The sequence below is a fragment of the Mytilus edulis genome, chromosome 1, assembly GCF_963676685.1.
Source record: "Mytilus edulis chromosome 1, xbMytEdul2.2, whole genome shotgun sequence".
Classification (NCBI taxonomy): Eukaryota; Metazoa; Mollusca; class Bivalvia; order Mytilida; family Mytilidae; genus Mytilus; species Mytilus edulis.
In genome coordinates, this window is record NC_092344.1 from 89,287,931 (window position 1) to 89,310,065 (window position 22,135).

Sequence of the window (22,135 nt, forward strand, 5' to 3'; positions counted from 1 at the left end):
AATGTTCAGTCTTTTTAATGATATAATACAGATATAATGTATATTGATATGAAGCAAATTTAAATGGATATAACTTTATAAATTCGGTTAAAACGTTTCATAGACTATACAGTTAAAACTATAAATGGCATCATACAAAAAAAAGTAAAAACACAAAAATACTGAACTCCGAGGAAAATTCAAAAAGGAAAATCAAAAATCAAAAGGCAAAATCAAAAGTCCAAGTACATCAAACGAATGGATAACAAAAGATTGTTTTCAAATAGAAATAAACAGATCTATACAAAAAGTACATAGAAAAGAAATCAGATAAGATATATCTTGTTGATAAAAAAAACCTTTCATTTCAGGACCAAGTTCAAAAAATGTTAGAAATACAGAAAAGTTTAGAGGGACAGTTTGAAGTAATCAAGCCTGGAAGGGTAAGTTTTTTTGTTATATAGATATTGTTGAAGGTGGAAAGTATAAACATATATCGTAATCTGAGTATTTTTAAATGGTTTTTGGGTACAACTTTTATTTTAAATCTTGTCCATAAGTGGAAAAAGCATTCTGTGTTGATCTATAAATATACAATTTATTGTAAAAATTAACATAAAAATTGAGTGAAATTTTAACAATAATTGGCTGTTTCAACTCTTTATGTTATTTATTTAGTTACAGTAACTTTACTCATGTTCCTTTTAATCTACATCAGGATTTAATCAAGAAAGGAGAACTGATGAAATTGTCCAGAAAAGAAATGCAACCAAGGATGTTCTTTTTGGTAAGTTATCCAAAGTATTATGTGAGAATTAATTTTCTTGGCCTTTTCATACATGTATATGTCTATGTTAATAGAAAATTGTCAGATTTCAAATTTTGGTTGTGGGCATCATTGGAAGATTGATCAATGTAGTTTTGAAATATATAAAAATTATCTGGTATATATTTCAACAGCAACCAAATAACAAACAAAAAATGAATTCTTCGCAAAATTGTATGGTTTATTAATGTCAAGTATCTTTCAATAACAAACCAATTCAAATAATTGATAGAATATATAGTTATGAATATTTTATAAGATTTAAAAATTCGATAAAAGTTAAGATTTCATTTATGAAAGCATTACATTATCTGTAATCACTATCTATATTTTCAGTTTAATGATGTGCTGTTATACACTACACCAACACCGACTGGAGGATACAGACTGAACAATGTATTAACGTTGAGTGGTATGAAGGTACTTATCAATATAGATACTTTATTTTAAGTAATTTTAGGGAAAAAAATGATAATATGAGTATTATTGAAATATGTTGATTTGTTTTGAATACAAAATTGTGGCAATGTTAACTTATGTGTGAATAATGGGCAAGTTAGGCAACCTCTCTAATGGCTACTTCTCAAGCTTTTGAAATGTTGCTTTATGATATGAACAGCCTCTAGTAAAGTACAAATATTTTTCTTCCTTAAGCATGTGACAGTGTATCAACCAATCAATGAAATAAAAAGTTTGAAAGTAAGGAATATTTATTAAAGCTTAAATTCAACTTATTTGTTCAGTCTGGAGATGCTCTGAAAAAACAACATTGAATTTTATGCCACACATAATCTTTTCAGATAACTTTACCAGCCTCAAAAGAATACAACACAGAATTTAACATTGTTACAGTACAAAGATCATTCACAGTAGAAGCTAGGTAAGGGAAGTAAAAAGATGAGAACATACTTTAATACAAGAAAGAAGAAAACTAATCACTGTAGACCAAATCACTGCCTTCATTGAGGAGCAAAATCTGTACATTTAATATAAGCTGTTAAAGTTCATGGGATAACAATATGTGAAACAATTAGTTTGATTGAATGTGACTGGATTTTTCATACAGATGTCCTAGTTAATTTTTTTATTAAAATATTCATTATAAAATATTTACAAGAGATTCACATTTTAATTAACTTTTTTTGCCCAAAATCCCAGCCCAAAATTCAATACCATTGCAAAAACAGTCCACAAAACATTACATAGACAATTAAAGACAGAGCATTGCCCTCAGACTAAGAATGTTGCAGAAAAATTGTTGAAATAATTCAATCTGCCTGATGATGTTGAGCTGGTTTAAGTTTCGCTAGAATTAGTTCAAGATTACCTTCTTTTCACACAATAACAGTTGAACAATCAATCTGCATTTTTTGCAAATATTAGCACATCTAGTTTTTATGTTGACTAAAACATATGCCTCTTTGAAACATATATATACTATTTTATTGAAAAGAATTTTTTGTTTAAAGCACATGAATGCACTGATTTATTTGTGTAATCAGTAGGTTGATTTGTTAATAATTGAACTACACATACTATAATTTTAAGATTTGGATCTATATCATTTTAATTTTGAAGCAAGTGAAAGAAGAATAACTGTAAAGTGTCAATATTTATTTATATTTTTGGGGAAAGCTGTGTTTCAAGATGAAAGTTGGCAGCAGTTCAATACATTTGTTTATTTAATAATGTGACAGTAACAAACTGTTTGATGGTGCATTCTTTATTTATTTATACTAGTTCTGAAAAAGATAGAGATGAATGGGTTACGTCCTTGAAGAATACTATAGATGATTACACTCAGAGGAAAAATACATTTGAAACTGTCAGAGCTGGTAACCAGGTAGGTAGAAATTTACATCATGATTTCATTTTGAATAGGTCAAAAAGTTAAATAAATTGAAGCCATTAAATCTGAAAATCTGAAACATGTCCAAGCAAATTTACAGTGTACTTAAAAAGCTTCATGGGATAACATGCATTTTCACTTAAATAGCAAATGCTGTGCACTTATGGGAATTTAATTGTCTCATGATTCCCTATAGATTGTTTAAACAAATCTTTATGAAATATTTTCACAAGGATTGTTCATTCATTCACATGTATTTAATATACAAACAGTTTACACTCTCATTGATATGTCGATGTGTGTATAATGTGCTCCGAGCATGGCTGTGTTTTCCCTCTCCTGAAAATCACAAAAAAAACTTTTTTTTTCAACAGAAAACAAGACTGAACAAAATCGGATAAGTTACAATTATTTAGTTTTTAGTTTCCAATTGTATATCATTTCAAATTAATGATCTGATTGAACTATGGCAAAGGTAAATTAATTGTGAAAATTATATGAGATTACAATGAAGTTTAGTTTGAAATTCATAATTTTTTGGTTAATAATTCATTTATATATAAGATTCAAAATTTTGTTTTTGAACAGATGGAACAAATATATGAAGTATGTAAACAAAAGTATGCTTATTTACATGTAAACAAACTCTGTATCCTGGCTTAGAAGTATTCCTCACCTAGATTTATACCTAAAAACATTGCTTTTTAGTTCACCTGACAAAGACCATATATGCTATTGCTATATTCATTTCTTTAAACATTCATCATACATTCAACATTCTTATCTATGAAAGTTTCACCCATCATTTAAAAGCTAGCGATTGAAGAAAATATTTACTACCATAGAAGTATTTTCTATGGATCTTTTCTTGCTAATTAGTAACAAGAAATGCTATAATCATGCTATGGTATTATGGCTATACATTAAACCATTTTCATCGCATCAACTTATGTAATTGCATAAAAACAGTTATATAACCAAGAGCTTATATATAATGAGACTTGTTTTGTTCTAGGTGAAAACAAATGATCAGGTATTCTTGTCAGATGCTGATTGGGTAGTCTGTGTCACATGATGTAGTGTATTTAAACATGGCAACCTACTTTCCTATGTTAGGTTTTCTTCACCCTGTTTGTTCCACTTGTAAAAATATAGCCTAATAAAGGTGTTGGCATAATGAGCACATTCCAGGATATGTCTGTTTTTAATGGACAAATGATTGCACCTTGTAAAAATCAAAATATGAAGATGTCATTAGAATAGTTCCGACACTCTTTTTGTGTTCAACAAGTTAACCTGCTACTTGTTTCTTTCTATGTCTATTGCACCCATCACTTCATTCTTATAACAACTACAACAGTTTTCACAGTAGTGATAAAGTATGAGCCACTTAGAACTAGGACATGTTTCTTTGATCTGTCTGTCTATGTTTTCTGTAACTGTATTACCAGGATAACCAAATTATCTTCTTTGATTCACCTATATTAAGCTGTTCAATCACTATGTTCAGGTTATTATTATATCACAGCTGTGGGACATTAGCAGACATTATCAGCAATGTCACAATGTCTTAAGAAAAGTTTTCAGTTCTGTGCACACTTGCCAACAAGTTTCATGTTGGGACTCTTGGTTGATATTTTATGATATCAAATTATAGAAAATCTGACGATCTTTATGTATCAGACATGTGTTTAGAAATGTGACATCAAATTCATTCTGAAATTGCTGATGTAGTGAAAATAGTCCGTTTTTAAATCAGCTTGTCTTTTAGACTTCATTGTAACTAGAACACACCTGCAAAATCGTTGGCATTTAGAGCTTGGTTGAAAGTAAGAAAACTGTTGTAGGGTGAATTTTTGTAAAAGATTTAATGATTGGAGAATTTCAGAAAAGGTATCAAAAGTCAGTTGATTTTTCTAAAAGAAAGTGTACATTTTACCGTCATACACCAAAAATTACTGTTAACATCATTTGGCACAACTTTTTCAGTTATTCGTCATAAAGGTACCCCCCATTACGCTCTCATGAAAACTATGTGTTAAACCGTCCTAAACAGAAGTTTAATTAGTCTATTACTTAAAAGTCCAACTGATGACGGAAACAAAATCCGAAAACAAAGCCTTCATTATCGTTTTTCTCCCAAAATAACCCAAACATATAATCATAAGCAAGGCTGACAAATGCGACTATGCATAGTACCTATAGGACACAAAGGCATATAATGATTAATTTATTAAGGAAGGAAGGAAGAGAAGCAACACACAAAATGAGGTCTTCTCTTTTAATAGTATAGATACTGGTACTTATAAATATATCTTTCCTTCAAAACATACATTTTGCAATATGTTGCTAGACAATATAACTTTGTTTGCCCATTAAAGGTTGAAGAAATATATTGTCCATCTGTTGGCATTGATCTTGTGTCATTGTCCACTGATAGACACTTTTAACGGTTTTATAAAAACGTTAAAAAGATGCAGTTCTCAATCGATATATTTTCTCTTCCTTATTGTTTTATTTTGAACAATCATTGCTTGCTAGAGAACAGTTTTACACAAGAAGTATTTCTTTTGATCACATTTGGTACACATGAATATGTTTGAAAAAGTTCTTCTTATTTGATTTCTATGAACTCCTGTGAAATAACTTAATCAACAAACCTTCATACCAACATGATGGCTAAATATGGTATTGGTGTTTCTACTATGTGATACAAGATGTTTCTTCCTCATTCCCTCAGTATAGACAGGAAATGCAAAATATAAATTTTTGCTTTTGCTTGTATTGTGTGTTGTCAGGGTAAAATGGTATATAATTTTGAAACCTAGTTATATTAGATGATGAGGTTTTGGGAAATATATATATATATGGTTATGGGATTCTAAAGTAAAGTATAACTTTTTTTTAAAAGAGTACAAGTGAGGTAATTGATATGTTTCCAACAGAGAGAGCTTTTTGATCTTGATCAATCATTTAGCTTATTTTGTCACATCTGATTAGTTAATCACCCAATTTTCAACAAAAAATTATTAATTCATACAAAAATTATCATTTATCAGTCACATATTAACATTTTTTTAAACAATTTTCATATTCTATAGTCCAATTTCGATATTGTGAAATTTGGGTTTTGTCATTTAAGAGTTGTAGTCCTTGATAGATTGGAAAATATCATTTATGTAGTTTCCATGCAACAAGTCATGACCTGTTCAAACAAAGCTTTTCAAATTTTATTATGTTATGTTTATCAAATTCTATATGTTATGTTACCAAATTTTAATATGTTATGATACTGATGACAAAATGCAGGTCAAAAACATAAAAGATTTTCACTTTTGCAGTCTTTGATTAATTAATTTTGGTTAAGAGCACTGTATGATGTTTTGGTGCAATTAGTTGAAAACCATTCAACCTTCTCTTTTGAAATTTTGATATATACTTACTGATAATAAAAAGGGAAGGATCATACCCGTAGCCAGGGGGGGTTTGCCCCCCCCCCCCCCCCCCCCTTGAAATCAAATAAGCACTGTTAAAGTCAACGTTTTTTTCAAATTGTGACTGTTAAAGTCAAGTTCATGAGTCCAACGACAGGTTGATGGTTCATTCAAAATATTCCGGCTTACTTTACTAACAAATCTGGCTTCAACAATATAGCCATGTGTGCATTACGTTTTTACACTATCAATCAATCAATCAATCATAAAGGAGGTAAAATTCCAATTTGACTATTTTCACTTGTGCAGTCTATGAAATATGGCCCATAATTGCATTAACAGTTACACTAATAAATGTAATGAAAACCTGGTTTCCCCTCTGACATTTTGTGATTAATTTGTCTTATTATCACTACCTTAGTGTGTGTGGCATTAAATGATTTATAATGAGTGGCTCTTATAGTTTATATGTAATGGATTCATTATTATATATATGGAATGGATTTTGTGGGTAAAGGTTAACTATGATATTTTCCCGCTGAAATACAAATGTTCCTTAGGCTTATATTGGATAAAGTTTAAACCGTCATCAATTATCAACAAATAAATCTGTGGAAATAGGTATCTTAGTAAATTAGTTAAATCCAAAATAAATGAGAAATACAATCTTATTTATTTATTGATGATGATATTTTTTTAAGAAATAAGGCATTTCGATCTTTAATGTCTAAATTTAGCTGATTTTATTTTATTTGAGCTTTTAATTGAGTTTTAACAAAAGTGTACCTATCAACATACTTATATCAGTTTTTATTTTTCAGTCTTTTTATGACAAAGATTTTGTTCTTGGTTCCAAAGCCCCAATATGGATACCTGATGCTCGTGTAACAATGTGTATGTTATGTACGTGTGAATTCTCTGTAGCATGGAGAAGACATCATTGTCGATCTTGTGGAAGGGTAAGATAATATTTTGATTTTAATACATGGAGATAATGTTTACACTGCAGATACAGGTTTCTTTTGCCTAACAGTAAAGTGTGCCAAAGTAAGTCACAGAAGCTTGATAGTGAAGTTGTTTATAAATATTATATATAAGGAGATGTTGTTATCTTTTTCAAGTTGTGATTGTTATAAGATCCTTAAGAGTTGTGAACTTTAGACATTTTCTGCTGACTTGCATATAATGTACAAAAAATTTTTTTTGTGTTAATCTGTTCTATGACCAGAAAAAAAGTATAAGAATATAATCAAGTTATCAATTATAATGTGCTGATGCAGCTTTAGTTGATCATCAATCAATCAATCCAGCACTTCTTTATGCAATTAATAATTCTTTTGGAATAAGTTTTGTTTCGAGCTTTCATGAAATGATTTAGTAAAATACTTTCAAATTGGTAAGTCTGCAAAAAGTTTCCAGTTTGTATGATGTTAAACTTAGTGTTATATTGAACTATATAACATTCACAACTATGTTTCCAAAATGATGTTAATGTTTTTCACTTCTACGGGTACCCTATAACTAGTTTTGTATGCCCCACCTAGCAGCATTATGTTTTTCAGACTGTGTGTTCCTTCATCCGTCTGTTCATCTTTTTCTTAGTAAGAGTACTTACTAGTTGATTAATTCATATTGAAATGCAGTCTATACTATAATTCAAAGGAGATTTGGGGTATACATCAATAAGGCAAGTAACCCAACAATATGATAGGACAAAATAGTAAATATTGAAATATAACACCAGTAGTTACTGGCAAATCAAATTCTTTGGTTTAAAGTTTTGGATATTTGTTGTATATTTTAGGTGATTTGCTCAACTTGCTCAGATAACAGAGCCCCATTAGAATACCTTAGAAACAAACCAGCTAGAGTTTGTAATGAATGCTTCCACGCACTTAAAACAGGTAAAATATACACAAAATAACTTCCTCTATACCACTTCCTTTTCAATCTTTACATAATAGTATTACAAATGTATTGGTAAAGGAAAGCATTTTCTATGAATAACAGCAATCAGTTCTTTACTTTTAGCATTACCAAGAAGGTCTGAAGCAAAATTCATTTTCCTGTATTTTACTGACGTTTGCAGTCTGAGATTATTTTTTTTAAGACATCTATAACTTTGTAAAACTTTTATGGAATGTTATGAACAGAGGCATTTTTAAGATGAAGAAAATAGGTTTTTTTTTATTGATTAATGACGTAGGCTGTATTTTTTAGGCAACATCACACTTTAACACTGACAGCAATAATCACATGAGACACAGAATTCTGCGCAACCTTTTTCGAATTTTTTTTAATCAAGTTATATCTATGTAATTTTTTACACATGACAGATTTTAATGACAAGGTAGAGACAGGGAATGTTACAGAAGGTATGAGAGAGGACATAGATGGATCAGTACTGAGTCTGAGCAGTATAAAGGAAAGATTTCAACAGATCAGGAGAAGTGCAAGATTTTCTACTAAAGTCAAAAGACCTAAAAGATTGATTGAGGTGATTATATCATAATACTTTTAATTAATTTTACCAATAGTATCCTCTTTATATTCAAGAGATAGCACCTTACCAATTTTTGCTTTAATTTTGTTTTCTATATTAGAGTCACCTTTGTACTTTTTTCATTAATGATAGCAGTCTCACGCTAGACTTATCGTTCTGCAGAACCAGTTACAAATTTTATTGGAATTATTCCCCTGAATTGTAAACAACTTTAACAAACATATCATCATTAAGCAGAGCCTTTTTTGTAAGTTGAAATGATACCAGAAGTTAAAAACTCCTCTAAGTATCAAAAAAATATAATCAGAGGTATTCTTTTCCAATTTCAGGTACATGCAAACAATTTGGATTGTAGTATGAGTGGATACCTGAAAGTTCTAAAAGGAAAGAAATGGAAAAAATTCTGGTTCTTACTTAAAGATAAAGTGTTGTATAAATTCAAGGCTAGTGAGGTAATATTTGTTAAAATGTGTTGACCAATTTTCAATTTTATCATAAGTAGTTGTAATACACACATACCCATACACCATTGTCATAATGGTCTAGATATGGACAAAATGTGCACAGTTTAAACATGAAAAAAACAATTGAGTTATCTTTCTTTTTGTACATAAAGTATTTCAGAATTTGTGTGTGCATTGTTGAATAAGGAACAACAATGTGAAACTAGATTTGCCATTGCAAGTAATAGCGGATGTCATCCTTCCCGCACTGCCACTAAGTGGCAGGTATTTAAAAAAAAGAATAAACAGTGAATGCACATATATGCATGGCTATACATCTTTCTGTAAATTTTCAGTACATTCAGAGGATTTCAAAAAAAATAAACAATTTTTAGCGGTGGCCATTTTGGAAATTCCAAAGTCTAAAGTCTCAATCAGATTTGCCAGACAACAATCACATAAAGTTTCATAAATTTTGGAGCATTTTGAAATTTTTGAAATGTTGCATTCAAAAATTTTCATCAAAGGAGTAGGTCCAGTAAGACCCCTTTTTGGCCCCAAAATATAGCAGTTTTACAAAATTGTTAAAATGTAAACTTTTAGTCATTTATTGGATAGTAGAAAGGTTCTGTTACATAAATATGGGCTCTTTTTGACAATACAATGCACATATATTGAGAACTAGCACCATTAATTCATGCTAAATTACTGAAATCTTCACAATTCCAGCATTTTAGTTAAATTTTAGACGGTTTCCGTGTAAAACGAAAGTGGCCGCATTCGTGTTCATCCAAAATATTGAAATGGAGGTTGTATTTGATGATAATACATAACATATATAAAGATTGAGGATGAACACGGATGCGGCCACTTTCGTTTTTGACAAAAACCATCTGAAAAGTGACATTTTTTCGCATATTTGGTAGATTTCTCATATTTGAGCCTGAATCAGATCGTTTTTATACGACCGCAAAATTTGAAAAATTTTTCGTCGTATATTGCTATCACGTTGGCGTCGGCGTCGTCGTCGTCGTCGTCGTCGTCGTCGTCGTCCGGCGTCCGAATACTTTTAGTTTTCGCACTCTAACTTTAGTAAAAGTGAATGGAAATCTATGAAATTTTAACACAAGGTTTATGACCACAAAAGGAAGGTTGGTATTGATTTTGGGAGTTTTGGTCCCAACATTTTAGGAATTAGGGGCCAAAAAGGGCCCAAATAAGCATTTTCTTGGTTTTCGCACTATAACTTTAGTTTAAGTTAATAGAAATCTATGAAATTTTGACACAAGGTTTATGACCACAAAAGAACGGTTGGGATTGATTTTGGGAGTTTAGGTTTCAACAGTTTAGGAATTAGGGGCCAAAAAAGGGCCCAAATAAGCATTATTCTTGGTTTTCGCACAATAACTTTAGTTTAAGTAAATAGAAATCAATGAAATTTAAACACAATGTTAATGACTACAAAAGGAAGGTTGGTATTGATTTTGGGAGTTAAGGTCCCAACAGTTTAGGAATTAGGGGCCAAAAAGGGACCCAAATAAGCATTTTTCTTGGTTTTCGCACCATAACGTTAGTATAAGTAAATAGAAATCTATGAAATTTAAACACAAGGTTTATGACCATAAAAGGAAGGTTGGTATTGATTTTGGGAGTTTTGGTCCCAACAGAATAAGGGGCCCAAAGGGTCCAAAATTAAACTTTGTTTGATTTCATCAAAATTGAATAATTGGGGTTCTTTGATATGCCGAATCTAACTGTCATGACTGTGTATGTAGATTCTTAACTTTTGGTCCCGTTTTCAAATTGGTCTACATTAAGGTCCAAAGGGTCCAAAATTAAACTTAGTTTGATTTTGACAAAAAATGAATCAGTTAGGTTCTTTGATATGCTGAATCTAAAAATGTACTTAGATTCTTGATTATTGGCCCAGTTTTCAAGTTGGTCCAAATCGGGGTCCAAAATTAAACTTTGTTTGATTTCATCAAAAATTGAATAAATGGGGTTCTTTGATATACCAAATCTAACTGTGTATGTAGATTCTTCATTTTTGGTCCTGTTTTCAAATTGGTCTACACTAAAGTCCAAAGGGTCCAAAATTAAATTTAGTCTGATTTCAACAAAAATTGAAATCTTGGGGTTCTTTGATATGCTGAATCCAAAAATGTACTTAGATTTTTTATTATGGGCCCAGTTTTCAAGTTGGTCCAAATCAGGATCTAAAATTATTATATTAAGTGTTGTGCAATAGCAAGTCTTTTCAATTGCACAGTATTGCGCAATGGCAAGAAATATCTAATTGCACAATATTGTGAAATAGCAAATTTTTTTTTAATTAGAGTTATCTTTCTTTGTCCAGAATAGTAAGCAAGAAATATTTAATTGCAAAATATTGTGCAATAGCAAGATTTTTTTTTAATTGGAGTTATCTTTCTTTGTCCAGAATCAACTTAAATCTTTGTTATATACAATATACAATGTATATTCACTTTTTACTACCAACTGATAAATTATAATAAATAACATTCAGTGATAACAAGCAGTTTTTTTTACATCTTAATATTTTATGATGTATTTAAATGAGTAGTTATTGTTGCAAACTCCATTAGAAATTTTAATTGAGATTAGTTTTGGAATAAGGGAAAGGGGGATGTGATTAAAAAAATTGGGTTCAATTTTTCTCATTTGAAATTTCATAAATAAAAAAGAAAATTTCTTCAAACATTTTTATGCCCCACCTACGATAGTAGAGGGGCATTATGTTTTCTGGTCTGTCCGTCCGTCCGTCCGTCCGTCTGACCGTTCGTTCGTCCGTCCGTTCGTCCGTCCGTCTGTCCCGCTTCAGGTTAAAGTTTTTGGTCAAGGTAGTTTTTGATGAAGTTTAAGTCCAATCGACTTCAAACTTAGTACACATGTCCCCTATGATATGATCTTTCTAATTTTAATGCCAAATTAGAGTTTTTACCCCAATTTCACGGTCCACTGAACATGGAAAATGATAGTGCGAGTGGGGCATTCGTGTACTGAGGACACATTCTTGTTTTGAGAGGATTAATATTCAACAGCATAGTGAATTGCTCTAAGAGAAAACAAAAATTTTAAGTTCATTAGAACACATTCATTCTGTGTCAGAAACCTATGCTGTGTCAACTATTTAATCACAATCCAAATTTAGAGCTGAATCCAGCTTGAATGTTGTGTCCATACTTGCCCCAACCGTTCAGGGTTCAACCTCTGCGGTCGTATAAAGCTACGCCCTGCGGAGCATCTGGTTAATGACTAAATAAGTTGAAATCTTTCACATAAATTAATTGCATCATATGAAATAGACACTTAAGTGTTTAAAAAGTGGTCAAAATCTTTCGTCAGATGAAACTGAAATTTGAGGCCAAAATCGGTCCTTACCGGACCTACTCCTTTTAGAGTGTGATTTACCCTGTATATTTGGATATTATCATGTGTGTCTTATTTTCGATTATTTCCCTAAAAACATTTTACCATTAGTGAATAGTTGACAGTTCTTTTAAAGGCATTGTACAAGACCATGCAATAAAAATGATAACACAGGGAAGACTTTTAAGTGCCCCATCTATAAAAGTCAAAACAGCAAAAATAACATGATAGCCTGTATATTTTTCCAAACCTATTACATATCAATTTTAATGATAATAAAGCATATAAAAAGTCTAATAAAGATTTGTGAGATAAAGTGACAATCAAATCTAGCTTATTGACTTATATAACATACATATATAGAGTTATTCATGAAGATTATCATAAACCTACACAACCAAAATTGAATGAAAAGTTCCATTTTTTTAACTACATACTTTTCAGATTTTCTAAGTGAATTTTATGAATTTTAAATTTAAATCGAGGACTTCCCTAACATAACTAAAGCTAACCCAACACACAATATACATGACGTTTGTGATTCTGACACAGAAATATTTCTTTATACAATGAAGTATAATATTAATGTGATTTTACAGGACGTAGCTGCCAAAGAATCCATGGCTGTTATTGGTTATGAAGTTATTAAAGTTTCGGAGGTAAGAAAATCAACTTTTAAATCTGTGTAAAAAACCTTCTTTATAAAAAGGGCCTATGCTTAGTAGAGAAGCAGTTAATACTTGTATGGAAGTTTGATTGGATTGATGTCAAAACCATCTGAAAAGTTAAGCTTGCTTCTCTAACAGTAAGGAAGGTTAAGGGAGCTACCATTTGATTTTTATGGGGAGGCTAGGATGAAATTTGAAAAAAATAGGCAGGACAGGAGTTTTGAGTAAAAACATAATAATCAAATGGTAGCTCCCTTAAACGAAGGAGATGGGACAGCATCCAAACAGCATTATTTTATTTTAAATGTGATATGAATTTATGTTTTATAATAAGCACTATAACTGCTTTTTATTAACATTTTTTGAATATTTTTATCAATAAATGCACGTTTCAAAAAAGTATTTATTTAAATTTCAGAATTTTGAAGGTGTTGCAGCCAATCTTGTATTCCAATTAAGCCATAAGAATCAGTCACCATCTGTGTTCCAAACAGATAATGCATCTTCTACAGACAGGTATGTAGGGAGACAATTGGTGACTCATTTTTAGCTCACCTGGCCCGAAGGGCCAAGTGAGCTTTTCCCATCACTTTGCGTCCGGCGTCCGGCGTCCGTCGTCTGTCGTCCGTCGTCCGTCGTCGTTAACTTTTACAAAAATCTTCTCCTCTGAAACTACTGGGCCAAATTGAACCAAACTTGGCCACAATCATCATTGGGGTATCTAATTTAAAAAATGTGTGGCGTGACCCGGTCAACCAACCAAGATGGCCGCCACGGCTAAAAATAGAACATAGGGGTAAAATGCAGTTTTTGGCTTATAACTCAAAAACCAAAGCATTTAGAGGAAATCTGACATGGGGTAAATATGTTTATCAGGTCAAGATCTATCTGCCCTGAAATTTTCAGATGAATCGGTCAACCTGTTGTTGGGTTGCTGCCCCTGAATTGGTAATTTTGAGGAAATTTTTGCCGTTTTTAGTTATTATCTTGAATATTATTATAGATAGAGATAAACTGTAAACAGGAATAATGTTCAGCAAAGTTAGATTTACAAATAAGTCAACATGACCGAAATGGTCAGTTGACCCCTTAAGGAGTTATTGCCCTTTATAGTCAATTTTTAACCATTTTTCATAAATCTAAGTAATCTTTTACAAAAATCTTCTCCTCTGAAACTAATGGGCCAAATTAATCCAAAGTTGGCCACAATCATCTTTGGGGTATCTAGTTTAAAAAATGTGTGGCGTGACCCGGTCAACCAACCAAGATGGCCGCCACGGCTAAAAATAGAACATAGGGGTAAAATGCAGTTTTTGGCTTATAACTCAAAAACCAAAACATTTAGAGGAAATCTGACATGGAGTAAAAATGTTTATCAGGTCAAGATCTATCTGCCCTGAAATTCTAAGATGAATCGGTCAACCTGTTGTTGGGTTGCTGCCCCTGAATTGGTAATTTTGAGGAAATTTTTGCCGTTTTTAGTTATTATCTTGAATATTATTATAGATAGAGATAAACTGTAAACAGGAATAATGTTCAGCAAAGTTAGATTTACAAATAAGTCAGCATGACCGAAATGGTCAGTTGACCCCTTAAGGAGTTATTGCCCTTTATAGTCAATTTTTAACCATTTTTCATAAATCTAAGTAATCTTTTACAAAAATCTTCTCCTCTGAAACTACTGGGCCAAATTAATTCAAACTTGGCCACAATCATCTTTGAGGTACCTTGTTTGAAAAATGTGTCCGATGACCTGGCCATCCAACCAAGATGGCCGCCACGGCTAAAAATAGAACATAGGGGTAAAATGCAGTTTTTGGCTTATAACTCAAAAACCAAAACATTTAGAGGAAATCTGACATGGAGTAAAAATGTTTATCAGGTCAAGATCTATCTGCCCTGAAATTTTAAGATGAATCGGTCAACCTGTTGTTGGGTTGCTGCCCCTGAATTGGTAATTTTGAGGAAATTTTGCTGTTTTTTGTTTATTATCTTGAATATTATTATAGATAGAGATAAACTGTAAACAGCAATAATGTTCATCAAAGTAAGATTTACAAATAAGTCAACATGACCGAAATGGTCAGTTGACCCCTTTAGGAGTTATTGCCCTTTATAGTCAATTTTTAACCATTTTTCGTAAATCTTAGTTATCTTTTACACAAATCTTCTCCTCTGAAACTACTGGGCCAAATTAATTCAAACTTGGCCACAATCATCTTTGAGGTACCTTGTTTGAAAAATGTGTCCGATGACCTGGCCATCCAACCAAGATGGCCACCACGGCTAAAAATAGAACAGGGGTAAAATGTAGTTTTTTGCTTATAACTCTGAAACCCAAATCATTTAGAGGAAATCTGACAAGGAGTTAAATTGTTAATCAAGTCAATATATATCTGCCCTGAAATATTCAAATGAATAGGACAACCGGTTGTTGGGTTGCTGCCCTCCAATTGGTAATTTTTAAAGAAATTTTGCTGTTTTTGGTTATTATCTTGAATACTATTATAGACATGATAGATAGCGATAAACTGTAAACAGCGATAATGTTCATCAAAGTAAGATCTACAAATAAGTCCACATGACCTGAATGGTCAATTGACCCCTTAAGGAGTTATTGCCCTTTATAGTCAATTTTTAACAATTTTCATTAATTTGGTAAATTTATGTAAATTTTTACCAAATATTTTTCTCTGTTAGTAATGGGCAAAGTTCATTATAGATATAATTGTAAGAAGCAAGAATGTTCAGTAAAGTAAGAACTTCAAACACATCACCATCACCAAAATACAATTTTGTCATGAATCCATTTGTGTCCTTTGTTTAATATGCACATAGACCAAGGTGAGCGACACAGGCTCTTTAGAGCCTCTAGTCATTTAATTTGCAAGAGATGTACATCTTTTAATTGTTTATGATTAAACAAATTGCTGATTATGCAACTCATTTTTTTTCTTAAAAATCAAATTTACACACGACGTATTAATTTCTATAATAATGGTTTTGAAATTGGAAAATCCCATCTAAAAATACTTATTTGTCAATATAGAATCATTTTCATAACCACATGGATAAGTCCAATTCCTGATGCACTCAGGTTATCAATTAACTGGGTCAGAACAGGTAAGCGTTCGTCTGTAATGCCCTATTGTCATTTCTTACTGTCATAAACATTTTAACTGGTGGGTTGCCAAAGGTTCTAAACGCCTAAATCAATAATATGAATATCTAGCAGCGGACTTAACCTTGTGTGTTGATTTAAATGTTGAATACTTAAACTTTCTTTTATTCTTCTTGTGCACCTGCATGTACTTTTCTCCTTTATTCTATATAAATCCCCACTGGAAGGCCTCTGACAGACTGAGTGAGCGTAAATCCCTAATATTGATAGTCGATGACAACAAGTAAAGGTAAATGATTCAGTAATATTACCAACTTGAGTATTGTTGTTGTCCACGCTGTTATGAAAATGATTCTAATGTTTATTCGGTGTTAACTATTTTCCAGATGGATAAAAGCAATGGAAGAAGCAGTTCAAGGTTAAAGAGTTGTCTCCCATGGTGATCAGATTGTGGATATTGTTAAATTCCATATGAAATATCAAGTTTTTGACCATCTCATTTAACCCTGTCATAATTTATTTTTGTATTTATTTATTATGTCTATACATTAAAGGTGCCATACATTTTTAGATGAGAATGATAGTTTTATAAATTTTTGGCTTTATTTTAAAATATTATTTACTGAAGTGTTACATCCTGTAAATTTGTTCTTTTCTTTTCTTTGACTTAACTTCTTTTAGAAAGAATTATATCTTAAGAATAATACCTTCTAATAAACACAAGACACAAGTAAAAAGAACTTGTTTGATTTCTGCTGTTAGCAGCTATTTTGTAGTTTAATACAAGGCATTAATGCCATCTATATTTTCTACAAGAATAAGTCAATCCCCCTCTAAGAATCTGTTACGTTAATATAAAATGTTATTTTCTTTTGTTACTTTATTTACAAACAATGGTTGTATTATCGTTTTTGGTAGCCCTCTAATTGGGTTTACTGTTAATGTGCAATTTAATTAAGTTTTTATCACTTAAATGTGATTTTGTTATACATATTATTACTTACATACTTATATCCTGTAATGAATCAAACATTCAGAGATTAGTTATAGAATGGAATTACAAGATACACATTATTATGAATTATTACCACTTATCATTTATTTCTAAATGAGTTCTGAATTGGTATATTATAATAAACAATGCAATACACAAGGTTTTATTCGAGGATTTGTATAATTTTAAATAACACATCATTGAAAATAATATTAAATTTACAATTAATTAGAAACTGTGAAAATATATAACATATATTGAATTTCATAAGAAACAATTTAAACGGTTTCTGGATAAAGTGCAAAAAGTGTTCTTTTTTGCACCCAAAATCTTACAATTATAGCTGATCACAATTTATACTGTATTATGAGTGATTTTTCGTTTGAAGATTATTTTTGTAAGAATGGTTAATATATCAGCTGCTCCTACATATTTGCATTAATCATTGAAAATTTGCTGGTAAAGGGTGCTTTATTTCACTGTTATATGAGCAATAGAATCCATGAAAATAAGTCAATAAATTATAATACTTGCATCATACTATATTTGGCAGCAGAAATCTATTTATATATAATTTCATATAAGATAAAGAGATTATGACCAGCTTTATAACTATATATGGTTTATATCAAAAACCTAAAAATTTCTAAAAATGTATATTTTTATATCATTTATTTCATTACATCAAAACTTGGTTGTTGCCATGGATATTTTAAAGACATAATCAAGAGCTGGTACCTCACATATCTCTGGGAAATAAATATTCAATATTTTGGATTTTCACAATGCTGTCAATCAATCATGGGTTACCCATATTGCTGATATGTGAGACACTTATCATTTTGTTTTGGAGGAAGAAAAACACCCCTTTTTATACAATGTACCAAATGCTCAACAACATGAGACAGTCAGTATATGTCAACTATCATTTTTTCTCAATTTTTTCAAAATGCTTTTTGTACATCTCCACATCAAGTTTTTGTATTTATCGATTCTGTCTGATATTTCTATGTTACCTATATATTTTGTGTCTGCAGGCCAGATGCGTTAAAGAATCTGTCTTTATACATGTACTTTTTTCATCACTATTATTCTGATCTTTCTATCTCCACAGCATTGTGTAATCTTTAAATTTCATTGTATCTCCATAGACTTGTGGAATCTGTATATTTCACAAAACAAAGCAAATCTCAGTTTTTTTTACCGCTATTTTTTTTTTAGAAATACAGCAAATAGTGTAAGGTTTTTCCTCCAAATTAAAGGTAAACCAGAAGTCTGTATAATTTAACTTGTGACAAAAAGTCTTGGGTGTAGACTGTAGTTGTACATATTGATATGTATCTGTATTCATTTAAAGATGCCATCATATAAATTGATAAAACAACATTTTCCATCATTGTTGTATTGTATATTGAAATATTTTCGCAGTAAACAGCTAAAAAAAAATACAGTTTAAAAGAAGATAAACTTCAATATTGTATATCTATCATTGACTCGATTAATGTATTTCTTTTTTAATTAAGAATCTTACGAGTTTAAGTTTAACAGCCCTGTATGCACCATAATTCTTGTTTTTAGTAGCTTTTACAGCCTTCTATCTATTTTGCACCCATACATTAATTTTGTTGAATTTTGTAAATTGTTACATGGAAATAGTTGCTTTCTTTAAAATTGTACAGTAATATAGACTTTAATTAATTGTTATGTACAAATGATAAGTAAATTTTACCAAATATATAATGACTTTGTGTTGTTTTATTTATAACAATTTTTTCATAACATTTTCGTAGAATTCACTTACATGCAGATAATGGAGTTTACAAATAAAAAGAAAATGGATACAGAGAGGATTTTCAAAATTCATTAGTCAGAGAGAAACTTAAAATGCCCTGTCAAAAAAACAAATATAAAAAAGAAGATGTGGTATGATTGCCAATGAGACAACTATCCACAAAAGACCAAAATGACAGACATTAACAACAAAGACTACAAATCAAACAGACCATACAAAAAAAACTAATGACTAGGCAAGAGGAAACATCAAAATTATTACAAAGTACTAATTTTAAAATATTAAAAGTATGATAGAGATTATAGTCCACACAATTACATCCAAGACCAAGAGTTATGGGAAGCAAAATGGTCAAAAATGAAAAAAGACTACAAAACAGACAAAATCATCTAAGGTAAACTTTGTCAGATGCAGTAACAAGCTTATTTTAAGTTTTAATACTTATATCAAAACTTAAAATGTTATGAATATTATTTAAGAAATGTAAGTACAGAATATTTTGCTACTGAGCTTATTCCCTATTGGGAACTAATGTTCCTCTAGAAGTGGCACAGACTCAATTATAGTTATATGAACTGAACAAAAGATAGCATTTACATTGAGCAGCCATGTTTCTAGACAAACCTTCATCAATTATGTTTGTGACCAGAAGTAGTCTGTTCAGTTTAAATTTTGCCTCCATATCAGTTTTAAGTTTTGGTTTAAGGTAGCTGATTGTCACATGAACTTGAAATTTAGGAAGTGAACTTTAAAAGTACAATGTATATACTAAATTAGGTTTTTTATCCAGAATTTGCACTTTACAGAACATACATATGATGTTGTCTGATTTAGATATGGTTACTATAGACAAATATTCTTGTTGTATTTTAATATTCTCATCGTAGAAATGGTTTCTCAGTTTTTTTAAGAGAGATGCATTACTCAGAGCTGTAGGGCCGAGGAACCTTATATTTTTCCAGCCTAAAACTTGTCAAGGGAGTGAGAAAGACCAGAAAAAAACATGATATATAGATGATTGATTTTCTGCATATAGACCAGGTAAAATATCAGCCACTGGACACAATGTGAAGCATTTTTGTTGGTTCATTTGATGTGTAGAAAATGGGATAATCTGTACTTACTGTGTTATATTCTCTTTAAATATACACCTGTTCAACTTTACACTGCTATTAGCCAAATACTCTAGCAGAAACAAGATGTTAAACAACAATCAATAAATACCAAAAATATTATAGATTACATTATGAATTTTTTTTTAAAATGGTTTTTTGTCGAGCTCAACATAGGGAAAGTAATCGAGCGGCTACAGCGGTGGTGGCAACAGCGTTAGCTAACTTCTCAAAAGCTTTAGAAGGTGGAAGACCTGGATGCTTCATACTCTGTATATGGATGCCTCATGTTAAGAAGTTTCCGTCAGTCAAATGTCCAATGTCCTTGACCTCATTTTCATGGTTCATTTACTACTTGAAAAAAAAGTTAAGATTTGTTGTAATGTTAAATTATCTCTTATTATAAGTAATAGGATAACTATATTTGGAATGTGGGTACCTTGCAAGGTCCTCATGCCTGTCAGACCGTTTTTACTTGACCTCGACCTCATTTCATGGATCAGTGAACAAGGTTAAGTTTTGATGGTCAATTCCATATCTCAGATACTATAAGCAATAGGTCTGGTATATTCGGTGTATGGAAGGACTTTTAAGGTGTGCATGTCCACTGACTGGGAGGTGTCATCTGACCTTGACCTCATTTTCATGGTTCAGTGTTTATAGTTGAGTTTTTGTGATTTTGTTCTGTTTTTCTTATACTGTATGCAATTGGTCAACTATATTTGGTGTATGGAAATATTGTTAGCTGTATATGCCTGCCTGGCATGGTTCATCTGACCTTGACCTCATTTTCATGGTTCATTGATCAATGTTTAGTTTTCTTGGTTAATGTTAAGTTTATGTGACAGTTGTAATAAAGCTTTATATATAGGACTATCAACATAATTTCAATGATTAGTAAAGAAGGCGAAACATTTTAGCGTGTGCACTCTTGTTTTTCAAAGGTAGGGTAAGTTTTTTCGGAGTTTATTTCACACTATGGTCATTTTCAATTTACAGTATCACAGCTTCACATGTGTACATGTACTATAAGGAAATGTATGTAGTAATTTTGAAATTTGCAGTACATTCTTTAACACCAGTTTAATGGATCATCATGCCATATGCAACAAATAGACTGTAATCAACAGTGGGAGCCCATATGTCACACACTAAATTAGATTTTGATATGATTTGATGAAAATCCACTTTTTTAAAGAAATATTTTTATGAATAGTACTTTCATTTACAACAGCCAATATATGGCGTTAATTGACAATTTATTTCACAAGATTTTTATAGATCTTTCTCCTTTTTTTTCTGTCTACAGTGTCTGTCTATAAGGAGTGGACGGATGATTTCTTTCATATTGAATCTTTGGTAGATCTTGTCTTGTTGATCATATTTTGCTATTTAAAGTTTCGCTCTAACTAGAATAATTCCCAAGATGGACAAAAGGTTAAACATCACCATTTTATAAAGGCAATAACTTATATAAGGAGTTGATTGACAGTTTGGGTTGTATGCCTTTGATTGTAGATCTGATCTTTTTGGTTAATTTCCGGTTGTCTATAGATTCTCTATCCTTTACAATCTTCTAGATCGTGGACACAAAACACAAAAAAGGGTGAAAATCCACAGGCACTTGTCTCAGAAAAAAATTTCCTATATACCTTAGTAGTGTTATAAATAAGGTGTGAAAATCATCGTTTTAGGCAACTTCATTTAGGAATTGATTTACCATTTTGGTCATGTTATAGATAGTATGAAATTCAAAACAGTGTAGCTGTGGCCATTGATTGACACATTAAAATCATTCATTGACTGGGACAATTTAGGTGAACGTTTGTATGTAACGACCAATGCTCACTATGTACTTTTTAAAGACACTTAAACTATGGGGTCACCAAAGGTTCTCAACACCTAAATAAAGTAATTCGAAAAATTAATCAGAAATAACACGATATTTTGATTTATATCAATTATATAAATCAAAACACAAAGGTTATTCCTGATTAATTTTTCGAATTATTTTATAATTAAAG

The 22,135-nt window shown here is 31.0% G+C and overlaps 1 protein-coding gene across 14 annotated transcripts in view; it reads left to right on the forward strand.

Annotated features, from left to right (window-relative positions):
* The window catches only part of LOC139494026 (FYVE, RhoGEF and PH domain-containing protein 6-like), a 58,386-nt gene extending 39,442 nt beyond the window's left edge, over positions 1 to 18,944 (forward strand). For 9 of the 14 annotated variants that reach the window (XM_071282203.1, XM_071282267.1, XM_071282236.1 and 6 more), the window contains 13 exons: positions 351 to 422; positions 698 to 766; positions 1,142 to 1,225; positions 1,606 to 1,685; positions 2,546 to 2,648; positions 3,243 to 3,260; positions 6,910 to 7,047; positions 7,893 to 7,992; positions 8,425 to 8,585; positions 8,921 to 9,043; positions 13,024 to 13,083; positions 13,511 to 13,608; positions 16,600 to 18,944. In XM_071282203.1, coding sequence (XP_071138304.1) covers positions 351 to 422; positions 698 to 766; positions 1,142 to 1,225; positions 1,606 to 1,685; positions 2,546 to 2,648; positions 3,243 to 3,260; positions 6,910 to 7,047; positions 7,893 to 7,992; positions 8,425 to 8,585; positions 8,921 to 9,043; positions 13,024 to 13,083; positions 13,511 to 13,608; positions 16,600 to 16,636 — 1,143 coding nt within the window. In that variant the 3' untranslated portion in view covers positions 16,637 to 18,944. The remainder of the gene's footprint in view (positions 1 to 350; positions 423 to 697; positions 767 to 1,141; positions 1,226 to 1,605; positions 1,686 to 2,545; positions 2,649 to 3,242; positions 3,261 to 6,909; positions 7,048 to 7,892; positions 7,993 to 8,424; positions 8,586 to 8,920; positions 9,044 to 13,023; positions 13,084 to 13,510; positions 13,609 to 16,599) is intronic. The other 5 variants (XM_071282217.1, XM_071282273.1, XM_071282251.1 and 2 more) reach the window with 1 other exon arrangement.
* The last annotated feature ends 3,191 nt before the right edge of the window (positions 18,945 to 22,135 follow it).